Source organism: Colletotrichum gloeosporioides (genome assembly GCF_011800055.1).
Source record: "Colletotrichum gloeosporioides strain Lc1 chromosome Unknown consensus_27, whole genome shotgun sequence".
Lineage (NCBI taxonomy): Eukaryota > Fungi > Ascomycota > Sordariomycetes > Glomerellales > Glomerellaceae > Colletotrichum > Colletotrichum gloeosporioides.
Window position 1 is genome coordinate 98,782 of NW_025544672.1, and position 16,746 is coordinate 115,527.

A 16,746-nucleotide genomic window follows, 5' to 3' on the forward strand; every position below is an offset into this window, starting at 1 on the left:
TTGAGGGCAGAGTGCTGCAGCTGCAAGAACAAGGTCAATTCAGGATTCCGGAGTGCAACCTGAGCGACTTTCGGGGCAGAAGGTACGGTTTCGTGGCTGGGCTGGCCCGTAGCGGACCGAACGAATGATCGACGACTTGTGCCCGCGTGCAGCTGTAGCAACTGGACGGCCGTTTTGGAATCCACAGAGCTGTCCAAACAAACAAATAGAACAAAAGTGCGTCGGTCAACGTTGTTGAGATGCTCCGGCCCGTGTCTTGAGGTCTTGAGAGTCTAGGGAGACAGAAAAAGGAGGACAACTGCTCGAGGAGGATTCTCGAGACACAGGGCAAGGGAAAATGGGAAAATGCCCCAAGAGATATTAAAGAGGGAGGGAGCGTGTTGTTGACAGGATTCGGACAAGCGAATGCAGGCGAACGCGTACCCGGGAAATATGCAGCGTCGCCTGCTCTGCTCGTGTGAGGTCGGGTCGCTCAAACGGCGGCCTGGTCTGCTGAGTCGCGACCTGTCTTTAGCGGACGAACACCGCTGTAAAAGCACGCCAGCTGCCGAAATACAGCGCCTCACACTGAGGTGGCAGCATTCGCGGTTCGTCTTGTCCCCCACCAACATCCATCGCGGGCCGGGGACGGTTGGTGCAGCGTGGTGCCCCCTCCGTTCCCCCTGTCTCGGTGGCTGGCGGCGGGCGCGTACCCCTGCCGCCAGGCCGCTGTGGTGCCGCTGTACGGCCCCTGCCTCAGCACGCTACAGCGCCTGCTCCAGGGCGTGATGCGCATCACAGAGCGCCCACGGTCCAGAACGCGGCTTACATAACCCTGCATGTCCCCAGAGGCGCGTCTGTCGTTGCAGGGGTTCACTAGCCACCTGTGAGCGGATGCGGCCTAGCGCTGAAGAAAGTGAAATGCAGGTACGGGGTCAGGGTCCACGCTGCTGGGATCGACGTGACAAGTCCCCCCATCCCTTCATGGATCGCCCAACGCCGTAAATTGCCCACCAACACGCGTCTTATTCACACTGAACCACCACCAGAGACCGTGTACCATGTCGTCACTGCTCATTAAACCTCCAACCACTGCAGCACATCGCAAAAATGCTAGGGACGTTTCCGTTTTTTGAATCTCGGGTATCATTCCTCTCGCCCTTGCAAGAGTCGCGCCTTTTGTCGGCGCCAAAGAAAACAACTAAGACTTCCGCCCTTCGCAGATCCATAGGTACAAACGCGTAATCGTCTCTCAAACCTCGAGCCAAACGGCTTCCAATAATACTGAAAGGAACGAGCATGGTCAAAAAACACAATGCAAAGCACTCCAACCCCTCGTCCGAGGGTTGTGTATCCATATAAAATCATCGCTCGCAAAGAGACCGACCCAGAGGCAGCGGCCACTGCCCACCAAAGGAACGCCGAAGCCTTGCTTTTCCTGATGCTAACCCTTCCCACCCGTCCGAAGAACCGGCTGGTCATCATTCGTTGGAATCTCCTCCGGGGTATTCAAAACATCTCACGTCTCCCTGTCCTTGTCCTCCGCCTTTTTTGTTTTCCTTCTTTCCCTCCTCTCTCCTCATGACGATCCGGAAACGTCCAAGGAATACAAGCTGTTGTCGAATTGGAACGGCTTGTTAAAATCGGGGTTGACCTCGTCCCAGTTGGGGAACTGCTCCACTGGCATCGCCTCCTCGAGCATCAAAGCATCGAATTCGCCGCCACCGTTGGGAAAGCTGTCGAGACCGCCGTCCATGTTGATGTTGTTCATGTCCAGGAGCAGGTCGACGTCGACAGGCTGCCAGTTGAGGTCGATATCCAAGTTGGCGTTCTCCGAAATGTCGCTGTTGGGCTCCGACGATCCGCTGTCCTTGCTCGACTCGGGCGTGTCGTTCGGCGTAAGCGACCGGTACACACCCATATCGCTGATGACGCCGCCGGCACCCATCTCGAAATTGCCGAGGTTGGTGAACAGGCTGGCAGGGTCGATGGTGTTGGCCCAAGCATCCATCGGCGCGGGCGGGGCGCCACCCAGCTCGGGCTGCTTGTTCTCCAGCTTCGGCGTGCCGTCCATCTTGATTACAGGCCTCGTGTCCTGCTTGCCGCCCACCTTGCTGCCGGTGCGTTGCATGGAAGCATCGCGGGACATGGGCGTGGCTGCAGGGTTGCTTCCCGGAGTCTGACCCTGCTTGGACGGGTTCTGTCCCATGAGCTGCGCCTGAGGCTCCATCTTGACCTGGCCGTTGACATCGAGGCCCAGCGAGAGTGCCAGATTCTCTTGCATAAACTTCATCGGGTCCTCCAGGGGCTTGACGTGCTCCTCCTGGATGTGGGCCTGTCGTGCCTGCTCCGACGGGAGACCGGTCGTGGCCATCTCGCAATCCGCCTCGGGGCACAAGAACATGGGCTTGGGCGGCGCCTTGGGCTCCGGCGCCGGCTGTCGCTTGAGCTCCGGGGAGCCGGACTTGCTGATCTGCGGCGACGGCGTTGCTTGGCTCGGCTGCGGTGGCGTGTCGGTCTTGGTCTTCTTCCTCGGCGGCAGTGTGAGGTTGTCCCTGCTGACCTTGGGCTTTGGCTGTGCGTAGGTAGGTTGCCCGTGGGGAGAGGTCGCGCCGAACGAGAACGGGGGTTGGCTCGTGGTCGGTGCCGCCGGTGGCCCGCCGCTTTTGCTGTTGGATCGACTGTGCATCTTGTTCAGCGCCTGCGTCTGCTTCTCCAGGTTCGCGGCACTCAACGGAGCAGGCTGTCCACCCTGTGTGGGTGTAGCGTTTGCCTGGTTCGGTGCAGCCTGTCCGCCTTGCTGTTGAGGCGGCGCGGCACCCTTCTTCTGGAAGTTGGCGCAGTCTCGTGCCATGGTCTCAAGTAGGCGCCTGACCTCGTTGATCTCGGCGGGCCGGATGCTGAACACCGCCTTGGGGTTCAACATGGTTTCTCCGTCCTCGAACTGCTTAATCATGCGGATGCGCTGCTGCGTGTCAGTGATTGATTCGCCTCAAGAGAGGAGTGTGCTTACAGCTCTAAAGTAGGCCCTCGCGCGGGCGTCGTCTCGAGTGGCCGCGTACCACCTGCCCAAGGCCTTGCCGATCTTGCCCATGTCGTGCACAAGTCTAATCAGCAGCTGTGCCGTTTCCGCTCGTTCATTCGGGTTCATCGGGATGTCGGGCATGTTCTCCGTCATCATGGCCTTCTGTTCCTCCTGGCCAATCCGTCGCAGCTTCTCAAAGTCGTTTTCCATGCCCGCGGCTCCAGCGGCTGCCATGGCCTGCTGACGAGCCTTCATCTGCTCATACTTGGCCCTCTGCTCGGGACTCAAGTTTGCAATTTGCTCAGGAGTGAGGTTCGGTATTTGTCGGGGCATTGCTGGTCGCTGGGGCTGAGTGGCGGTCTGGGGAACATCGGGGGCGTCATCAGTGCTGGGGCGCTTCAGGTTCTTCTGCGCCGTTGCCGGCGAGGGGTTCGGGGGCTGCTGCTGGTTTGTCGGCGCTGGGCGGTTGTTGTTTGGTGGCCGAGCGGCGTTGGCAACCGTCTTCGGGTCCGGCGTCGCGCTCGGCTGCTTCGGCGGAGCATGCTGCGTCGGCTGGGTAGGTGTGGGCGTGGGGTTCGGCTGAGGAACGCCGGCTTGTGCCATTGCGGGTTGCGGAGGCTGAGGAGCGGAAACTGGCGCGCCCGCCTGCCCTTGGCCACCCTGCTGCATCCTCATGGCCATTTCCTTTTGCATGGCGGCAGCCATCTGACGTTGCTTGATCTGGACGATGAACGCCCGGAGTTGGTCATCCGTCAGGCTCGCCACCTTGGGGTTTGCCTTGCGGGCATTCATGATGTCGTGGGGTGTGACCTGGACCTGGGGCATTTGGGCGAGCATACTGGCGGGTATGGTAGGCATCTGATTAGGAGCTTGCTGACCGAGGCCAGGGTTACCAGGCTGCATGCCGTTCATCTGCTGTTGCGGGAGCTGCTGCTGTTGAGGCTGCGGTTGCGGTTGGGGCTGCTGAGGGTTCTGTTGCAGCTGGTGTTGGGGTTGCTGTTGTGGCTGCTGCGGTTGCTGCTGCTGCTGCTGCGCTTGTGCTTGGGCTTGCGCGGCTTGGTTCCTCCTTTCCATCTGTCTCTGCATGAACTGGGCGAACTGCTGTCTTTGGACCCTCTCAAGTTGTGTCTGGACTTGAGGCGCAATGGGGTTTTGTGTGAGCCAGGCCCTGAGATCCTTCCATTTGCGAACCTCGGGAGGGGCGCGGAGCTGGGTACCGATCTGAGCGAGCACTGGAGGAGGGAGATCCAAACCGTCCATCATCACCTGGTGGGCTGGTGCCAGAGGCGTTCCCTGGTTCCTGAGCCGGGCCAACATTTGCTGCTGCTGAGCGATGAGCTGAGGGTTGGGTGCGCCCTGTGCCGGCTGTTGTTGCATCATGCCATACTGTCCATTCGGCATGTTGAAGCCGCCGGGTTGGCCGGCCCTCTGCATGGCAGGGTTCATGGCGTTCATCTGGCGGTTTCGCTGTTGTTGTTCCTGCCACTTGCCCATGACCTCGTGAAGCTTGTCTTGTGGAAGTTGCTGAATGGCTGATCTTTGCTCCGCATTCATGTTTGACATCATGCTGTTGTAGATTGGGTTGTTAGCCATAGCACCAACGCCCATGGGACGTTGGTTACCCTGGTTGAACCGTGGGTCACCCAGAGTGTTGGCGAAAGGACCGTTTCCACCTTGGCCGTCCATGGGGTTCATGGCGCTGGGAGGTCGACGCATGGGGGTGTTCAGCGTGTTCATGCCGGGGCTCTGCGATGGAGGTGCTCCGCCGAGACCGTTCGGCTGTCCTTGTAGTTGTCTGGCCTGCTGCTGCGCCCGCATTTGAGCGGCGTGTTGAGATTGCTGCTGTTCCATCTTCAACTGCTGTGCCTGTTGCATGCTCAGTTGCTGCTGAGCCTGAGGTGGCCGGGGCGTCTGGTTGGGACCAGCCTGGTTCGGCATGCCTTGGGGCCCGGCGGTAGGTTGAGGCGTCGCGTTGCGAGCCGGGCCGTTGCTGGCGGGAACAACCATCTGGCCTTCTGCTTGAGCCAGGATGCCGGCCTTTTGCTGGTTCATAATGCTCTCCATGGTGTTGAACTGACCAGACTCGCCGTTGTAACCCTGCATGCCGGCAGCGTTCATCATGGCGGGGTTCATCTGCCCTCGGCCAGCCTGCATCAACGCGGCCTGGGCTGGGTTCATATTCGGGGGCATGCCCTGCTGTGCACGCTGCCTCTGCATCGCAATGTTCTTGGTCAGGCCTTGGAATGCCTGATGCTGGAACCAAATGAGAACGGGATCTTTGCCCGATGCGGAGTACTCCTGGCAACGTTGGGCGAAACGCTGCTGAACGATCTGCCGATAATGGTTTTTCTGGGATTCGGGACAGGAAGCCATGAGCTTTTGTGCAAGCTCGACAACCTTTTGCTGGTCGGCTGGGCTGAGGTTGGATTGGTCGCTGGGCATACCGTTCTGGGGCCGTTGTTGTGCGCCACCTGGCATTTGGAACATTTGCTGGTTGGGGCCGATGGGCTGACCACCCTGGTTGCCCATGTTGATGCCCATCTGCGCTTGCTGCTGTTGTTGTAACTGGGAGGCTTGCATTTGGTGCTGAAGGTGCTGAAAACCTTGCTGCGGGTTCTGCCCCATACCGCGACCCATCTGGTTCTGCATAGCGTTGTTCTGATTCATCATCAGCTGCTGCTGGGCCTGGGCCGCCGCCTGGGCCTGCTGCATGTTGTTGCTCATGCTCTGCTCGGCGACCTGTCGTCGACGGAAAAATTCGTTCGTCTTGTTGCTCATTTGCGCTTCGTACGAGGCCTAGACGGTGGGTTAGCCGTGCACACACAATTTGATGCGGGAGGCGGGCGATTTTTCATGTGGCTTGGTCGACTGCTTACCTTGTCGGCCGACTTGTTGAAGGCTTCTCGCTCGAAGTTGACGCCAACCTCTGCGGCCTTCATAAAGTCTATGTTGGCGACTGCGAGTCCGATGTTGGTGATTCTAGGTAGCAGAACGTCAGCCAGGGCGATCGACAGAAGGGGGAACGGGCCAAGCGAGGCGCGGAAAAGCGGGACGGGAAGTGCGCAAGGCGAGGCAACGCAACGTACAGGTTGTGGCACTTGATCATGCGCTCTTGGATCGCGACGCCAGCCTGCCAGCCCGAGTGAATCTGCTGCTGGGCCAGCATCGTCTGATAGAGAAATTGGTTCAACTGAATTGGGGAGGGCCGGGGACGCTGTTGCTGCATCATCCCCGCCGCTCCCGCCATGTGCTGCATGTTTGCGGCCATGGCCGCTTTCCACAGGGTTTGAACAAGTCCCTGCGACGAGTCGTTCTATGTCGTCGCGGTTTTCTGAGGGTGTGGACCGTGGACCGTCGAGCGGTTGTCGTGACGGAGACCGCTGTCGGGTTTGGAAAATTGAGGGTATCAATGAGTGAGGTTGCTCGAATAAAACCAGGCAGAGCAGAAGAGGTGCTGGCTATTTTTGAACAATGAGGCGGAGAGCCGTCGACTGCCTGCAGGGTGCCTAGCGACGTGCTGCGACAACCATAAAGAGCTAGCCGATTGTTGCGTGTGACTGTAAAGCAACGGGTGGGTCCTGCGTGTTGTTGCTGCAGCGGATTTGGGGTGCTGCAAAAGACTCTGATCTCAACCGATGTGAGTATTTCGGAGGTGGTGGTGTTTAGTCGGTGTCGTCGTCGTCGTCGTCGTCGTGGAAGACGAGGTAGAAGGCGGGCGGGTGAGGCGTGGTCTGGTGAATGCCGTCTCGTGTTTTTTTGGTTGCTGGGATTACGTGGAGGGCGATCCGAGAGCGTGTAGTTCGGACTTTGGGAGCCGGGTCTGTTGCTGTGTAAGGACCGGGCTGCGAGGGCCAGTATGTTCTCCCGACGCGAAGAGCAGGGAAAGCAGAATGAAGGCGACAAGATCACGACGAGGTGTGAGTGTCGGCGGTGGATTGTTGTGGTTTTTGGGTGTGTCAGTCCAGGAGCGGCCGAAATTCCAGAGAGTGGAGGGTGGGTGTCGGCAGCCGCAGGTCGAGACAAAGCGAACCGGGGGTGCTTCGAAAGCGGGATAAGGCGAAGCGCGCCGGCGGAAGCTGTACAGAAATGTTGCAATGTCGACGGGAGGGAATCGTGGGCATTCGACAAGGCGAGAGTCGAACAGACAGACCTACGACGACCTCGACTCGACGGCGACAGCGTGGAGGAGGAGGAGAGGAGGAGGAGTGGTTGTGGTGGTGAAGGAGGAGGAAAGAGGCGGACTGGGAGATGAAAGCAAGTGGGTGTGAGTGCTGGGTATGGGTATGGTATGGGTATGCACCTGGTCTGGTCTGTCTGGTCTGGGAGAGGTACCTACGCAGGCAGTATGGGATGGGGGGAGTGAGTGAATGAGCGAGTGGCACTGGCGCTGTGCAGTGGGAGGAGGTGCAGCGGCAGCCAAGTTGAGGTGAGGTGAGCACAGCCAGTAGAGTGCGTAGGTGGGCAGGGTACCTGTCCAATGTACTGTGGTACACGCAGCGCAGGGCAGCTCTGGGAACAGGGTACTTGCTGTACCTCAGGTATGGTACCTCTTGCACAGAGTATCCAGGTAAGGTAGGTACCTGGCGATAGAAAATGAGGTGGACGGGTACGGCAGAGGACGGGATCGTTGGGCGCGGTGGAGCCCTTGGAGATGGGCTTTGCTGGATCAGTGCCAGTTGATTTAGGTTCTGGTGGACTCAGGATTGGCGCTTTTTAAGCGTGGAGCCTATTTTTGCAAGTCGTCGACTGGGGTGGCTGAAACGAAAAAGAGCAGATGCTGTTGTCGTATTATTTACAGAGTGCTGTAGGTAGATATTCGTGACGATGTTAATGGGAGAGTTGGGTTGGCAGTGGATCACGGCAAAGGGCAGAACAGAAGATGAGGCCGGTGTACGGAGACTACAGAAACACGCGCCGGTGAGCTTAAGAGGAAGCAGAAGCGGAGTTGGCCATAGGGAAAGGGAGGGGAGAGAGGGCGAGAACGGCGGAGGGTAAGAAGAGAGAGGGCGTAGGTGATGAAGAGAGAGAGAAAGATGTGTGTGTGCGCGTGTGTGTGTGTGTGTGTGTGTGGATGAGATTAGGGATAGGATGGGATGGAACCAAGAAGAGGACGTGGACGTGTGAAGTGAGAGAGTGACGGGGGGGCCAGCAGTAGCAGCAGAACAGAAGCAGCAGAAGCAGTAGAGACTAGAAACCAGCGACGAGAAGCACTGGACTGGGAGAGAAGAGAGGATGGGGCCTGCAGGGCGGCGAGATGCACGAGTGGAGAGAGAGGGGAGCGGAGGGGAGGGCGTGTGAGAAGAAGGGTGACTGGTGAAGTGCAGACACTCTGAAGTGTGTGGGCTGGGCGGACGGGGAGACGGGATTGGATGGGACGACCTGGGAATGCCGCAAAGGGGGGGTGTGGAGATAGGAACAACAAGTGGGAGGTGGGAGCCAGAGGCAGCGAGGAACAGGGCAGCGCAGGGCAGAGAGACACACGCACCAGGACCGCCAGGAGGAGCCAGGTACCGGTGAGGCAGGCCCTGGACGACGACAACTTGCTATGCAGTAAAGGTAGATGGAATACAGATGCATGAGCATGGTCGACGAGACGTCGTTGATGCTGTTGTTGTCAAGAGAGGAAGAAAAACAGAATACAAAATACAGAATATGCCGTTATAAAAATAATACTCCTCGTCAAGGTGAAATCTTCAGATGAGCCTCAAAACGAAACGTCCAACATACATGCCTACAACAAGCAGACACACACACGCTCACAGAGTAAGTACACCAGCCCGGAGGGATTATCATGGGTCGAGTATGAGCCACGCATCGAGCGAGGGTATGAGCCGCCCGTGGTCTTATGCGCCGGCAACTGGCGCATCACCCGGCGGCGGCATTCAACTCAACCACAAAGGCACGCATGAGTGCCCTCATCCTGTTGCTGATCTTGACGGTTTACTCAACACAGACAACGCCTGGATCAGGATACGACTAGACGCCTGCGATTAGATTTTTTGGGATTCGACACGAACACCAACAAAAGCTGCCAACAAAAGAGAGTGCATACCAATGGCGACGAGAAACAGACGGGACAAGGTTGGCGGACAGGAAACGAAGGGACGTCCAAGGACCAAGGGGCCACTCACCGGCGGACAGCGGGCGGGCTGAAGTGGGCTGGCTGCCTTCCACACAGGCACCTGGCGAAAATGGGGTCCCTTTTTTGGGCGGCAGTTGGTCCTTTTTTTTTTTTTTTCCTTCTCCCCTTGCCTTTGGGGGAGGAGAGGAACGAGGGACGAGGAGGGGATGGGGGTAGGGATGATGTGGTAGTAACGACAGGGGTGTGGATACAATTCATCCCCAAGTGCGAGCGGTGGTTGACTTTGGATTTCTGTCTGTCTGTCTCTCTCCCATTCCCTTTACTTCGCGACAGTGTCATTCAAAAGGAGGACAAGAACAGCGAGAAAAGCAGAAGCAGAAGCAGAAGCAGAGAGCAACAGAGACTGGGCAGCAGAAACACCAGTACAATGCTCTTTTCCCTCATCGAGCGCACCAGAGCGGTGCAAAACACCAACAACCCATGCCTCTCAACCCTGTCTGCTTCACCTCACCACTAGCCACGGTCATGGTACCTTGCTCGAGACCCTGCTCCTCACAAGCCTGTCCCTGGACGCAGCACTCTGGCGGCAGTTGCCTTGTACCAGCCTATCGTCGCAGCGGTGAGCGAAGCGGTCAACGCCCGCCCACGCTGTTGCTCTGCCTTGCTAACACGATACAAAAATGCACCCAAGCCATGTGCGCCTCGAGGTCAGGCACTCCAGGTCAGCGACTGACACCTCCCACTGCTCACCACTCGCTCGTACAACGCCCACCGAATATCAGTCGTACCGCGAAAGGAAGAGAGAGGAAAAGACGTGGGATGGCGGTGGGTGGTGCGAGCACCGTTGCTCCAGACCTTGTCAACCAACCCACGGGAGAGACAAACCAAAAGACTCAACGCCGGGATCAGGGTCAGAGCCCATGCCCACGGCCGGGCTCGCTGTCCGAGACCAGCCAGGTACCTACATACCTCCTCTGAAGCCATTCCGAAATGTTTACTCTACATCTTGTCGTTGCTGCTGGTGCTGGTGCTTGTGCTCGACTCAACACGAGAAGGATGGAGGCGGCTGGTATGGACGTCGTCTCCAGCGTGCGCATTGCGATGCGCCGATCAATATGACCTTCACCAAGAGATCGCGGAGGAGCAGCCCCATGGCCATCTCCAGAAACCCCCGGTCACGAGTCTCACTTGACAGCGGTTTACATCACCCGGTGAGCAGGGCAGAGTCGGCAACGACCGGTAGTGTGCTGCTGTGCGGTGCAGACACGCCACGGCTCCTTCACACAACCTTACCAAAAACCAGGGACCGACGGGAGTGGACGAGGAACAAGGTCCCGGGCAATCCGTCCGCTGGGGAATGGAATGAATGCCACAAATGCCCTCTTTCTGACTGACATTCGATACCCTCTGTGCCTATCCTCCGTCCGACAACCAACGGGCCAACGGCCCAGCCAGGCCAGGCAGAGCTCAGCTTACCAGTTACCGTGCGGTTGGGCTTTACACATTCCATTCCATCGCCAGCGCACGTCAGCTTCTTCGGATTTCAATGGTTGGCAGCAAGGTACATTCTTTGGCCTTTCCACCACCAATCCGTCCGCCGTCCGTCCACTCATTGGCCGTTCTGTCTCTCCCGTCCAGCCATGGCAAGACATTGGCCCATAGTCCGTCCAGTCTCATCGACTAGCTCTCTCTCGTTCTCTGCCTGCCCGTCTGCTTTTGGAGGGGTCTTGGCATTGTTCTCGGTCTTGGATGTCTCTTCTTTTCTTATTCCACTTCTGCCTCGCAGGAGAGAGAGAGAGAGAGAGAGAGTAGACGGGACGGGACGGGCAAGCGTTCGTTCCTCTTCCTTTCTTCTGCCCTTCGTTTCCTTTCCCCCGTCGCGGCTCCACGACTTTTCATTAGTCGCTTCCTTTTTAACCCTCACCAATCGCCACATCTTTGCGCGACCCAGCAACACGGTCCTCAAGTCCGAGTCCTTCCCGCTCACACATTCACGTTTCGCCTGCGGCGTGCCTTGTATTCTTTCTTTCTTCCCCGCCGTACCCAGCAGGAAAGCAAATTGGCTGCAAAACCATGGCGGGCAGACGTGGATCATCAGGGCCCTTGCATTGGAGATTTGAATCTTGCCAAACGGGTGAAGAGAGATCCTCACATGGCGTCTGCAACAAGGAAGAAGCCGAGTGCAAAAAACGGGGCCGCGGCGCGTAACGTCTGCTTGGGGCCAGGAAGAGCACGCGCAGACGCAGCAGACATGAGGACCTGGACGGGAGGGACAATCTTTGGAGGGGAGGGGCATTTCACTTTCACTCTCTCTTGGAAGAGAGAGGGGAGACAGGAAAGCAAAAGAAAATAAAAATACTCGAGGCTCATGGCTCACGGCTCGTGGCCCAAGGTGCTGCTCTTCTGCTGCTGCTGTCTTTCCCTGCACACTGCGCACAATGCTACCGGGATGACCCCTGCTAGCTCCATTGCTCACATGGACGCTAGACCAAGACTGATCAAGCCGTGACGGACTGCGTCCTCCAAGGTGAGAGGGGAGTCAGGTACCTGAGCTTGTGCCAAGTGACTGCGACGACCACGGGATACTTGGCCTGGCGGTGTACCTCGCCTCGTCGACACTGTTGTCTGTCGTGTTCAGAATCCAGTGAGCGGGAAGAGAGAAAGAGGCAAGTAGCAGGGAAAAAGTGGTGGCCGGCGTTCGCTGCAGCTGGGAGAGAACAGGCGTTGTGGTATTAGGCTCATCCACAGTTATCCATCTCAATATGGACAATCGCAATGAGACGGGACGAAGGTAACGGGGACGAAGGGAAAAAGAACAGGGCACGCACAGGCACCTTGCGAGTTCCCAGACCGAGTTGGAGACATGGTCCGGTGCATAGAGTTGGGGCTCGGAAGACAGGCTTTTGCTTGACATTGTCCACACTTCACGCCTTGCTTCCTTACCGAAGCATTGCAGCAAGAAAATCACAGGTAAATTGATGCCAACACAACAACGGTGCCAGCTTCGACGAGCCTGTCTGGTGGAGGGCGGTCCTCACCTGGTTGCCAACTTACACCACTGTAAGGTATGTGGGGATGTATCCGTCGCGTGTGCCCCCGTCAGGAAGCATACACTTTACATAGTGATCTATCCCACGACCGGGGCCCCAATAAACGTTATTCAAGGCCCGGCGACCGAGACCTTATCTCTCTTTCACCACGACTCTGAGGAAGAGACAGAAAGTTCCGATGGAAGCTGGGGGCATGGTAAGGCACGGTACGCTCCCCCAAAAGACCCCGTTTCGATCGACGGGCGACGTTTTGGCACGCCTTGTTGTCTGTCATGCCAAACCTGCCTCGCCTTGCCTTGCCTCGCTGGGCACCTTATCTCGGGGTGTAGTGTAAACACCCAACGCCTCGCCTCTTCTTCGCCTTCGCCTTACCGGTCCCAGGGTTGTAAGTCACCCAACGGTAGAGTAGCATCGACGAGATACAAGTTGGCCACCGGGCTCTCTACCCGCAGCTGGCGGTAAGTCATGCCGCGGTGTAGGTAGCCTTCTTCCCCGACTATCGCGCCAGCCAGACCCGGCACAGGCCTGTTTTGCCTGTTAGCCGTTTCCACTTGCTCAGGATTGCCAGTCACCCAGTGTAACAACGCCGAAAGCAACACATACAATGGCCTTGGGCAATCAGGAACGTCTGAGGGGGTCGAAGAAGTGCTGGCAATCATCTGAACTCGGGCCCATGCCATGGCGCAACATCCTGCAAAAAACTCTCTCTCCCTCAATGAGGTGCTCGATATCAATGCATCACACAGCGAGGCCGAGGCAATCAGCAAGGCCTTGCTTAATTCTTACATGGACATCTGTCTCTGCATCTACTCGTCGATGAAAAACCATCTGGAAGGTCAGCAAAAAGTGACTACAAAGAGGGGACAGCGAAGGCGCTTGCCACGTTGGTTGGTTCGTGTACTGTGCTCCCATCGGATTGTCGCCGGGAGCTGGTGTCAGGACGCGCCCCTCCGCCAGCAAGGAGAAAGGTGAAGTAACTTCCGAGAGAAATAAGCAGGGAAGGGTACCTCGGACTGACAGCAACCTAACCTTACACTCGCGGGAGTTGTCTTAGGTAATGACGCAGAGTGCCCAAGGCCGCTGGTCGACGCCAACAGGGCCAACCCAACGGGCCCCAGCTCGAAAGGAGGAAGACGAAGGGAAACAGGGTGATGGCAAGTCCGACGTCAAACGGGGCGAGATCTACCCCCGATTCGCATGTCCTCCCGCCGTCTTCCATACTACTTTACTAGTAAATTGGCCTCTCCAACGCCGTCATCGAGGTGGCTGACTGTCAAGTCGAGGAACAAGCGATGTTTCTTCTACCGTGATAATTTCTTCTGCCCAGACTGCCAATCCTCGCGGCCATGGGTGGAGAGGGGGACTACGGAGGTTTTTCTGCTCCTTTACGGCCTCTGACATTGGCAGCGGCTGCATACGAACGATACATATTTCGGACTATTGTTACCCTGGGCAGTTTTGTCTGGCTGCTGCAGACTGCGTATTCGTCCCTCCCGCACTCTGCCTTTGTACCCCCCCTGGTGAGCAAGTCGTCCAGGGTACAAAGGCGCAAAAAGCCAGCTGCTTTGCTGCGCTGCAGACTTGCAGAGGATCTCCAGCTAATCCCAGGTAGCTCCCTCCCAACTGGCCACACCCTCCCGTGCCCCCGACTCGATCACGCCTACACTACACACTCGACCAATCCAATCACACGTCGAGATGTTGGCAACGAGAGTCGGGACTTGCCTGGCCCTGACGGTGACTGCTCTGCTCGACTGTGAGTAGGTGGGTGGTCGAGAGGGTCCGCCTCAGCTGCTGCCTCACTCTAATTGTGCAGTCACAGGCTGCTGGTTATTACATCACTCTGCTGCCGTTGATCACCTTACACGCGCCACAAGCAACACACTTACACGCCCTGCCTCTCTCCTCCGCCAGAGTCTGCAGCACAATATCACCGTCAATCAGTATGCATCCAGACAACAGAGGCAGTGGCAGCATCAGGCCCATCAGACGCTGGGAACTTGACTCTCGAGGGTTCGCCGCCCTTCCACGGCTGGGAATCAGCGTCTGGTGTCTGCTCTTGTCAGGCCGTTGTCGAGCAGTAGCCATGACTGGTTGAACGGCCCCCATTAAGGTTACGTCCCAGACTCGTCTCGTTCCAGCCGCGTCAAGATGCACGATGCCCGTCCTCACCACCACCACCACCACCACCCACTCCGGATCCGAATCTCCTTGAAGTCTCTGACTAAAGAGAAGGGTTCAACTCATCACCCAGGGCCAGGCAAGGTGCCCACTCTGCTGGTCTTTGACGCGGATGCCTGGAAGGCGGCTCATCACCCCCACTGCTCTCTACCAACGGCACTTTGGGTCGACTAACTAACAACAACGACCTCTACCAAACATTCTTGTCGGATTGCTACCGCACAACCCGTTTGTACAAGCGGCCGACGAGTCAGCGCCAGGGCTGCAAGATGATGCGATGGCAGAACGACGGCCTTGGGGTTCATTCTGCCATCCACGCGCCGGTCGCGAGTAGCAAAATCGTCCACTGCCCTACGCTCGCATCACTCTATGCCGGGCTCTTTCTGCGTCCTTGACTCCATCCCACACTTCTGCCAGTCCGCATGTGTCGCAGGCGTGCCGCACCTTGCACCAGCTGGCGGCGCTGCACGCCCAAAACACACCACACTGACAGAAGCCGGAAGATGCTCAAGACAGACATCAGGCACACGCACGCACGCATCCGCACACGGGCTTCATCAGATTGTCCCAGCCTGCCCCACTGCTCGCCGCGTACCTCTGCCGCCAAAATAGCACACCCGTTTCAAATGTGGGTGGTCCAGGACTGTGGACGGGGGCCCTGAACAGCGGCTAGTCCAGATTATCTCGCGGCCCTCTTCGACGTCGTCCTTACTGCGTGTGCCTGGGATGGCATGTGTTTTGGATTGTTTCTGCATGGCCTGCTGGCAATCACTGTCAAATTCAATATCACAGCCTTCTGTTTCTTACGCCCACTGCCACCATCTCTGCAGGGACACAGAACACCAGGCGTGGCAATTCAATTCTGAGTACCGCCAGCCGGCGACGCTGACTGTAGTCACACTTGGAGGGGGCTGCCGGGTGGAAGGGGCGGAAACTCCTGGCGTGCATATGGCAGACAACCAGACTCGGTCAACTCGATCGCCTCACTAGCACAAGGCCCAGTCGTGCGTACTACGCCGCCGCTGCTTTCTCAGCCCGGCAAGGGTCAGCAACACCATCGCCCAGATGCTTGGTCCGGTAGATGCTTGGTCCGGTAGTCAGCTTCATCGATAAGGCTGCCATATAGGAGCTGAGCCCCTGGGTCGGTCGTGACAGCTGCGCTCTCATCAACAGAACAGATTCACACTCTCGACTAAGCCAAAGTACCTTCCTTGGCCGTTGCCTTTATTTGTTGTGCGCAAATGACCGCCCTGGGTGTCATTGGCCATTGGCCCGTCACCAGTGATCACCGCCGGGGTCCAGTCGACTCCGGTCGGCTCGGCCGGTCAGATTGCCTGCAATTTGGGCCTATCTGGTGGCACAGTTGCTTGTCAAGAACGTCGGCCTGGATATGTGCTACAATCGACTCCCTCCTCCCAGCAGCCAGGAAAAGCAAATACGTGGAAGCCCGAAAGAGAACATCTGCGCGGGTCTGGCGCCTTAGCACCAAGACATGTGCACACCAGCCCCCGCTCCCACACCCGAGTGGCTGACAGGGGCACGGGGTTCAAAGAAACACGGTGCTGGCAGCGAACATGAGGAGGGAAACGAACAAGACATGGGACCGCGCGATGACAGTGATACTGGCAGATGTCCACTCGCCCACAAGGCATATGCGAACTGAAGCTGTCTGTAACCAGCTTGTCAGAGGCGGCTGCGCGGGGATCATCTGGTCGTTGCAGTTCCTCGCCGTAGGCACTGGCAGATCTGCTTGTACCTGCATTGCGACGAGCGTTCGACTGTGAGACGATGTCTCTCCACTGACAGGCGACCATTTGGACGAGGCAGGCGAAACGGCTTCAAGCAAGGCCAACGCGACACAACGCAAACCAACCCACCCTCTCGTTTCCCCAGCCGTTGTCTTTCCACTGGGGGATCCCTTGCCTGGACCTCCTCTCAAGTCCCTTCAGGTCGCCCCTTTTTTTTTTCCCCTTTGCTTGCACTCATCTTGAGAACAGATGCAGACGGTGCCGTTGAGCGCTTTGGAGGTCTCTGTGCCATCTTCAGGCATGTACTCAGTGGCAGGGCCTATCACAGTGAGGTGTACTCAAGAGACGGACGAAAGCAGCAGTTGGACAATTTAGGTTTACGCCTTCGTCCCGCTTGAACGGCACGGGCGAGGGTCATGCAGCTAACGCACTCGAGCGTATCTATCTCGTCCCACGACTCACTCTCAAGGTCGAAACGGCTGCTCCAGCCAAGGACCTTGAAGGCTGCTGAAGCCTATGGGCAGTAAGCCAACAACCCACTTCCCCTCCATGATCTGCGCGCCCTCTCAAAGTTTCGAACTGCCAGTGCGGGAGCTAGCTTCGCACGGGAAGAAGTTGATACGGCAAGGCATGAAGATAATGAAGAAGATGGAAGAGAAAGGTACAACAAGAAAAGACCGA

General features: G+C 57.6%; 1 protein-coding gene across 1 annotated transcript; it reads right to left on the reverse strand.

The window, feature by feature from the left end:
• Positions 1–1,558: 1,558 nt before the first annotated feature.
• On the reverse strand, positions 1,559–6,272 carry GCG54_00007405 (uncharacterized protein; the record flags this gene model as incomplete). Its single annotated transcript, XM_045407386.1, has 4 exons — positions 1,559–2,944; positions 2,993–5,800; positions 5,881–5,983; positions 6,091–6,272. 4 exons carry the CDS (start codon positions 6,270–6,272, stop codon positions 1,559–1,561), a joined length of 4,479 nt encoding a protein of 1,492 aa, XP_045266831.1.
• Between the last annotated feature and the right edge of the window lie 10,474 nt (positions 6,273–16,746).